Genomic DNA, 8,887 nt, shown 5'->3' with positions numbered 1-8,887 from the left:
CCATTCTTTTTTCCTACCTAACCACTCCCCACCCACATTTTTACAATACCCCCAATTTACATCTCATAATCCGTTTATTGAAAGTGTAAACCTACCCAATTGTTTATTTTACCTCTATCAAATTTTTATGGCTACGAAATCCCCCAAAAATTCCTGAGCTAGGAAGTATTGTAGCTATGACATAGTTTTCCTTTTAAAAAATTCAAGGGGCTCTTAAAATACCCCCTTCCCCATTCTTTTTTCCTATCCAACCACTCCCCCACCTATATTTTTACAATACCCACCATTTACCTCTCATAATCTGTTTATTGAAAATGTAAACCTACCCAATTATTTATTTTACCTCTATCAAATTTTCATGGCTACGAAATCCCCAAAAAATCGTTGAGCTAGGGTTTCGAAGTCGGTAATCAAAATCCGATCGAAGGTTGAAGATTCAATTGAAGAACCCATAAAAAACAATTTACACCCAAATCAGAGAAATAAAAAGAACCCACGAAAAAAATTACTTTATCTCGGGAATTGGCACTTGAAAAAATGTCTCATAACATTTAAAGGAGTCGACGCCATGAAATTATTAGTAACAGCTTCACATCGATACACGTGTGAGCTACTCGGGCAGTGAGACGCTGTCTTGAAGAAAAATTATATCCTTTATTTGAACCCAACTCGGAATTAAAAAATCTAATCGGAATTAGTAATAAAATCAGAGAAATTCCGATTTAATTTTGCTGAAAGGAGGAGGAGAAAAGTTTTGGCGAAGAAAGGGTCGGGTAATAATAGGAGGGTTAAGGGTTCATGTAAACCTAACAACACTATTATAAAGGGTATGTGAAGGGTGGACTGTGGTATTTTTAAAAACTACATGAATTTTTTAAAAGGGAAAAATAATTTTTGAAATTAAAAAATGTTGGAAAATCAATCTGTTAGTCGAGCAGGGTATGGATGACCCATCACGGCATGAGTATACCTAATACCAACTTTAAACGAGAGATATAGGACCCGTTTGACCATAAATTTTGCCAAAATAAACTTGAATTTTATTTGGCAAACACATATTTGGCCATAGATTTTGCTTGCATTTTTGTCAAATCCCAAGTCCCAAATTCCAAATCCCAAACTAGCTCAATAGCTGGTTTTGAGCCAAAATATCACTATTATATTTTTAAAAATTGTCTCAAACTTTTATATTTTATAAAAGAGTCTACCATTTATTATTTTGTAACGATGTTGCTTCGTATTCTCGGTCATCCGATAGTGTATCATGTAGTTCATTATAAAAATGATAATTTTGTATCAAATTTATTTATGTTCAGGACTATGGTTTGCGATAATATAATGAATGTTATTGATAATGGTACTATTGGGTATTTGTGATAGTTTTAGAACTTGTGGGTATAAGTCATGTTTCATGTTTTTCCAAATCAAACTTCACCCAAAACAGATGTCCAAATACATTTTCATCTTCAAACCAAAATTCACCCAAATCAAATTTTTCAAAATAAATTTGAAAATTTATGGCCAAACGCTAGCATAATATTTTTTAAGTTTGGCCCATTTTCGTTTTTTAAGACACCCCTAAACATAAGGGATGCAAAGATGAAAAAACTTTAGGGGTTGTTTGGTTCAAAATAATATTTTTGGAAAATTATAATTTTAGGAGTATAATCCCACTTCCGATATGCAATAGATAATATCAAAATTTATCGATATTAGTTGTTATCAATAATCAAATGGATAAATGCAATTACACATTTAATATCAGAACTAATATTCTAATCCGATAACCATACCACCCTAAAAATTGTTAAAAGGAAGAACCGAATAGAGGAAAATGACAAAAGAAAAGAAAAATTATAAAAAACCCAATCAGCCAAACTTAGTCAATTGTCCTTCGGCAGCAGAGAGCATCTCCGTTCTGCTCTCTGCCTTTCAATCAAAATAGATGCAATCATTAAGAACTTCTCCGATCATGAAGAGACCAAGAACCATTCCTTCAGCCCCATCAACCCCACCATCCCCACAAATTCTCCAATCCAAAAAGACCCCAACTTTAAGATCATTCTCTTCTATAAAACCAAGAAATATTCTAACAAATCCAACACCAACAACAGAGCAATACCCCAAATGGATACCCCTCAACTTATCAAGATCAGAACTTTACTTGCCCCTCACCTTCCCAACTGGCCAAACCTTCAGGTGGAAACAGACTGGGGCCATTCAGTACACTGGTGTTGTTGGTAGGTCCCACTTAGTCTCACTGAAACAGCTTGACAATGATGATGTTGGATACCATTTCCACTGCACTACCTCTGAGGTTTCTGCTTCTAGGGAGGAAGCCCTTGCTGATTTTCTCAATGTGGGTATTTCTTTAACTGAGGTTTGGGAGAGTTTTAAGGTTTCTGATTCAAGATTTGCTGAGTTGGCTACACATTTGGAGGGTGCTAGAGTCCTAAGGCAAGACCCACTTGAGTGCCTCATTCAGTTTATTTGCTCATCTAATAATAATATCAAGAGAATTACCATGATGGTTGATTTTGTTTCGTCATTGGGGAATTACTTGGGAGATGTTGGAGGTTTCAAGTTTTATGAGTTCCCTTCTCTTGAAAGGTTGGCAATGGTTTCTGAACAAGAGCTAAGAGCTGCTGGTTTTGGCTACAGGTATGCTCTTTTGCAATCTTTGTGGTTCCAGACTTATGTTTTTCTTTAATTCATATGTCCCATGATATGAATAGGTCCTTATGTCTTTCTTTTGGTGCACTAAACTCCTGCTATTCGAGGTGTCTAGGAAAGGGCCATACGACATTGTCTTTTGTATACACAACCTTACCTTGAGAATGTACTAAATTATATTTATGGAAGAGGTGTTGCTGGTGTATGGAATTGCAGAGAAATTGATGGGCTTTATCTCAAATCCCATTAAGTTTCCTTTCCCCCTCTGTTTTTGTTTCAAACTCCCACTAAAGAAATGCATGTATTTCAGATAGTCAGATTTCTAGTAGTTTTGAAATGCTATTTGGCATTACATAGGTCTTCTTGGTTAGCAGTTTGATAGTGAATGATTTCCAAAACCTGTTAAATGGTACTAGTATGTAATGATGGATGATGTGTTACATCCTATATCTTCAACTTTTGGGTTGTTTCTTCCCTTCTTTTTTCTGTTGCATTTTATTTGGGGCATATTTTAGGCAGGAACTTTAGGTATTTTGTTTAGACGAGAGGAATACTTTTAACTTTCTAGTCATACTTGAACTGATATCAAGTTGTAGTTATATTTAATAACTCTGTACATAAAACTCCTGATGTTAGGTGTCCCAACTCTCTGTTACGTTGTTCAGTTCGCCTTGTTTTAATTGGTTTCTAGAAATGAGCAGGGCAAAATATATTGTTGGCACGGTGGACGCACTGCAATCAAAGCCTGGTGGAGGTACAGAGTGGCTGGCTGCACTTCGTAAGTTGGATCTTCCTGAGGCCATTGATGCTCTGTGCTCTCTACCTGGTGTTGGTCCTAAGGTCGCAGCATGTATTGCTCTCTTTTCTCTTGATCAGCACCATGCTATTCCTGTTGATACTCATGTGTGGAAGGTTAGCTTTCAAGGGCTTTATCTTTTTCTTGTTTAATAGATTACATCATCTCTCCATGTTATTTTGTTTCTAACTTGAGCAAATTGTCAATTTTCTAATATATGCCTTTTCCTTTTAGCCATACCGAGATATAAGATATGTTCTCACTCTTCTATAAATATTTTGAATTAAGATAAACCTAAAAGAAGATTATTATCATTGTTGTATTAGATATTGTTTTTCCTTCCTTGCTTGATATTTTCTTGGACCTGCATTTTGTTACAGAAAGAGTGTAGATGGGACTAATGAGTTCTTTATCAAAAAAGGGGGACTAAAGAAACTACGAGAGGAGTTTAAGTTTATTGATTTTTAGTAGATATGTTGGTGAATGATTATTTTATGGATTAAGGTTTTGTGCAGCTTTTGGACTCTTTCACTTCGGCATTAAAAACATTTTTTTTTTCTAGATGCTATTATGCTCCTCTTCTCCTTCACATTTATTCCCATGCCTGCTCTGAATGCATCCTTTTAGTGTTGCTATTGTGAGACATAATATTTGTTAAGTAATTAAACGTGTGCTATCTCTAACAACTTAAGCTTTTAGATGAGGTGGTCACATACTTCAACACAGTATCAGAGCCCGACTCATCGATCCATGTTTTTGTGTTTCTCAATATTGAGCCCCCCATTATTCACGCTCCAGTTGTCTAGTCTTAGGCGTGCGAGAGGGTGGTAAGTTCCATATTTGTTGAGGGAATGGGTTGTGGTCTTATCATATGATTTCAGAAATTCTCCACTCATGAGCTAGCTTTTGGGGTTGAGTTAGGCCCGAGGTCCATTTATTCATATAGTACCGGTGCAGACAAAGGTCTTGGATTTAATCTCACCGCCATCCAAAAAGTAAAAAATATTTCACGTGTTTCACTAATGAAAAAGAATCAATCCTACTCGTGGGGAGGCGTGTTGTGAGTCATAATATAATTAAGTAATTAAAAGTGTGCTCTCCCTAACAGTTTAAACTTTTAGATAAGATGGTCACACACTTCAGTAGTTGTTGTCCATTTCTCCTGAAGAAATTTTTTCCTATACCAATTTTTTGAAAAAAACAGAAATATGCTTCATAGTAATCACAATTTAGAAGTTGGTAAGTGTCCGTAATTTTTTTGTTGTTGATGAGATAGTCTTACTGATTATTAAGTTCCCTTTACGTCAGGAAAATCGGAGCCTGCATGTTGGCAGATTTCTAGCCTTTGTTTTCCTCCTAAATAAAGACCAACCTTTTGGTCTAAATACAGACCAATTTTTTGGTGCATGTCCTTGAATATTTCCGCTCGTATTCGGAAAAGAGTTAAAGGTAAAGAGCTTGGAGCTTTACTGTCTGTCGAAGTGCCAGAATCTTGAGGAACCAAATGGTTTTGGGGATGCTTTGTTCCTGAAAGAATTAGCTTGTTTGGTTACCAAAGAAAAGTGAAATAATGAGAGTACTGCTCCATGCTGCTGAATACGGGATGACAAAAGTTTAGAAACCTGTGAGCAGTGTTTTTGAATGATAAAATGGGTACATGCAGTTTAGTACTAGAGCTTGCGGCACAATTCATGCATGCGTTTACTGCAGATTATAGACTGCCTGTATGGTACTTCTATTGCTAAATTTTTTAAGGCAATCAAGATGTTAATTAAAGTCTGTTACTAGCCAAGAGAGGTGGATGTTACACCATGAGATTAATTAGTTATATTTTATATTAGGTCCTTTTGCCAATCTCAATTCATCGATGCTTTTTGAGGTATAAAAGAGAACAGGTGCCCTCACAACAGAAGCAAATTTACACCAGCTTAGGGAGTGGCAGCTTTATTATTATTTAATTGGGTGGATAAGCCATTTGCTAATAAAATTGCTTGCGTCATAACATATCCAAGAAAAGCAATATAACTTGTCAATGTGAGCAGGGTAGAGATGAGGATGTTGAGGTGGATGTGTGGGCACACTAGGGTGAATAAGATTAGGAATGAAGATAATCGGGAGAAGGTGGGCGTGGCTCCTATAGATGACAAGATGCGGGCAGCGAGACTTAGATGGTTTGGGCATGTGCGGAGGAGGAGCCTTGATGCCCCGGTAAGAAGGTGTGAGCGGTTGGCTTTGGCGGGAACGAGAAGAGGTAGAGGACGACCTAAGAAGTATTGGGGAGAGGTGATCAGGCAGGACATGGCGAGGCTTCATATTTCCGAGGACATGACCCTTGATAGGAAGGTGTGGAGATTGAGCATTAGGGTTGTAGGTTAGGAGGTAATTGAGCATTTTTTCTACTTCGTTCCGGGTGTGAGGATAGACTGATAGGGTTTGTCTTAGATTTCTAGTGGTTTATGTTGTGTTTTCACTATTATCCCGTTTTTCTTTACTGGTTATTGTATTGCGTTTCAACTATGTTTTGGTTTCTTATAATGCTTTATTATTTCTATGATTTCTGTTGATGGTACTGATATATTGTCTCTTTTGTCTTTTTTGTTTTCGTGAGCCGAGGGTCTATCGGAAACAACCTCTCTACTCCATGGGGGTAGGGGTAAGGTTTGAGTACACACTACCCTCCCCATACCCCTGGGATTTTACTAGGTTGTTGTTGTTGTTGTTGTTGTAATGTGAACAGGGAGAGGATCACAATAATTGCTGTGGGATGTTTAATTTATCTGGGTTTGGGATGAAATTAGCCTTATTTTTTAAAAGAAGGTTCTGCTAATTTGGAAAGTTGTAGACTGTGGAGCATGAGTCATTCTTCCTCTGTCTTGACTTGCTTGTCCCTTGAGCTTATCAAGGCCAATTTGACTGATTTCTGGAACTAAATCAGATCAGTTTATTATTCGAATAAACTTTCGATACATAGAGAATACACAAAAGTACTAGATATGATTCAGGCTGTGTTGTTAAAAGCCATCGCTTCGTCGCTCAAAGCGACGAAACAATGCGAAGAGGAGTTATCGCTTCATAGGTAAAGCCATGCACTTCATAGAAGTGTGCACTTCAGATAATGATGTGCAAAGTGATCCAATATAAAAGTGGCGGTTTGTTCAATCTCAATTTTGAGTTGGATTAATACTCATATTAGTGTACATTAGAGCTGAAGTTAGTTTTTTACAATTTGATTACTACAACACTAAGTTCTTGTGACTTTTAATTTTTCATAAATTGTGCGCTTCATTTCAAAGACACTTCTCGCTTTTGCTTCAAGCCCCGTGGACCTCGTCGATTTGTATGCATCTTGCTTTAAAAGCGCTGGATGCAGAAATGAAAACTGAACCATTTAGGGTAGAGGGAGCATTATGAGTAGCGCAGCGAGTTTTCCACGATGTATGTCGGCCCAAATTCTGCTATTATAGTCAACCCTCTCTATAATAGCCTCGTTTGTTCCGATATGTTTTGGCTTTTATAATGAATGACTGTTATACACTTATAACAATATTTGAGATTAAAATATATTTTGGCCGTTGTAGATAAAATTATCCAAAAATCAACTTTGTTTCCTTTTCCAATGTTTCATATAAAAGATAAGAAAATTATTCAAATTTAAAATCTCAAAAGATATGCATATTTCACTTGTTAAATATTAAAGAAAGTTAATACATTATTAATAAATTTATAACTAAACGTATAAAGATTTAAACTCTAAGGCACACATTTTAAAGCTACTTAAGAAAATAAATTCTTTCAAGATTAGTGGAAGAACTTTATAATTGTAGCTTGTTTCGAAGATTTCATTATTGTACTAACGATTGAATTGGTGAAGATTTGTGTCTAAATTTTCAGCAAAAAGATATCCAATAGCTTTCCCTTGAATACAATCTAAGATCTTAACAGTTAAATATTCTATCTAATTATTTTTTGGTATTTGTCCAGTGGAAAAGATATCATGTGCAAATCTTGAAATCTTATGTCTTATGCAAAATAGAAACTTTATTCAATGAAAGAGATTGTGTGCATATTTTTAAAATTATTATTAGTAACCTTAAAGATTCTATATGGCTGTTATAGAGGGGTAATTTTACAAAGATCGTTCTGTTATAAATATGACTGTTGTTGTTATAGGTAAAAAGCAGTTATAGAGATAGAATATAATTTAAAAAATTGGGTTTTTATAGTGAATGACTATTATATAGGGATGCTGTTATAGAGAGGTTTGACTGTACCTATATTTATCATCTGTTCCCTGTTACACATATTATAATATTGACATGCGAACATGCAGCACTCTTTGCTCTTTGAAGTTACATAAATTCAGAAAATGTACTTCTGTTCATATCTGTGAATACCATTTGACATTTCTTCCTGATCTTTTGCTAGATCGCGACCAAGTATCTCCTCCCTGAGCTAGCAGGAACCAGTCTTTCACCTAAACTTAGCAATCGTGTAGCAGATGCTTTTGTGAGGACATATGGAAAATATGCTGGTTGGGCCCAAACTCTGCTTTTCATTGCTGAACTACCTTCGCAGAAAGCACTCTTGACATCAAGCCTTTTGAATTCTACGGTAGAGAAGTCTCCTAAATCCAATAAAAGACAGCGTGGGATCACAGAGATCCCTATAGAGTGATACGCCGTGCTTGTGTTTTCATACTCAAAGTTGGACTTAATCTACGTGCAGAGCTGATGAAGACTGTTCTTTCTAGTTCTTACCATCTGAGGTATCAAAATTATCATGATACATATGTATTTGGAGATTTCTACTTGAAGAACTGTTAGGTTAACTAGCACCTTAAGTTTTCTAAACATCTGCCAGAAGATGCTGCACTCCTCCTTTGCGGCCAGGAAAAAATATTGGTTACTGCTGATGGAGAAATTCTAATTATCTGCTTTTTCTGGCACCTGTTCTTTCTTAAGGTTTTCTTGGCAATGATAATGTCTTTATTAATTAATTAACAATTCCTTTACAGGCATGACAAAATGTGTCTAGCAGAGTAGCAGGTGAGCATTTTGCATGAGCATGAAGTCGTTGTACCATAATTCTTTGATTGGTAGTGACTAGCAACCTAAATTTTGTAAGTTGGGTCTTTGTTGGTCTGTTTTGTTATTTCCAAATTTGGACATTCAGGCGGCTAAAGTTTCACATATTTGAAATGTGGACTTCCTTTTGTAAGAACGTATTAATTTGCATTAACAGCATATCGTGTGTTAAATTGGTTGACAGTTTCAGTTTGCATTGCCTGTTGATCTGATTAGATCCATCTTCTCCCACCTTCCTCGTCATTGTTTTCTTGGAAATATATCGGACAGAAACCGCCAATGAAATGCCCGATTGATTCTTGCACTGTTTTTATTCATAAAAGATACAGAAAGC

At 36.1% G+C, this 8,887-nt stretch overlaps 1 protein-coding gene across 2 annotated transcripts; it reads left to right on the top strand.

Moving 5' to 3' along the window:
• The first annotated feature begins 1,826 nt into the window (after nucleotides 1–1,826).
• On the top strand, nucleotides 1,827–8,747 carry LOC104111954 (N-glycosylase/DNA lyase OGG1). Of its 2 annotated transcripts, XR_689883.4 has the most exons (4): nucleotides 1,827–2,661; nucleotides 3,375–3,585; nucleotides 7,895–8,234; nucleotides 8,484–8,747. XR_689883.4 is itself a non-coding variant. In XM_009621772.4 (3 exons), exons 1-3 carry the CDS (start codon nucleotides 1,946–1,948, stop codon nucleotides 8,141–8,143), a joined length of 1,176 nt encoding a protein of 391 aa, XP_009620067.1. In that variant the 5' UTR covers nucleotides 1,827–1,945; the 3' UTR covers nucleotides 8,144–8,747. The 2 variants fall into 2 exon arrangements, 1 of the variants encoding a protein (XP_009620067.1); XM_009621772.4 differs by having other exon boundaries at nucleotides 7,895–8,747.
• The last annotated feature ends 140 nt before the right edge of the window (nucleotides 8,748–8,887 follow it).

The sequence above is a fragment of the Nicotiana tomentosiformis genome, chromosome 4 (genome assembly GCF_000390325.3).
Source record: "Nicotiana tomentosiformis chromosome 4, ASM39032v3, whole genome shotgun sequence".
Classification (NCBI taxonomy): Eukaryota; Viridiplantae; Streptophyta; class Magnoliopsida; order Solanales; family Solanaceae; genus Nicotiana; species Nicotiana tomentosiformis.
This window is presented reverse-complemented; position numbering and strand designations above follow the sequence as displayed.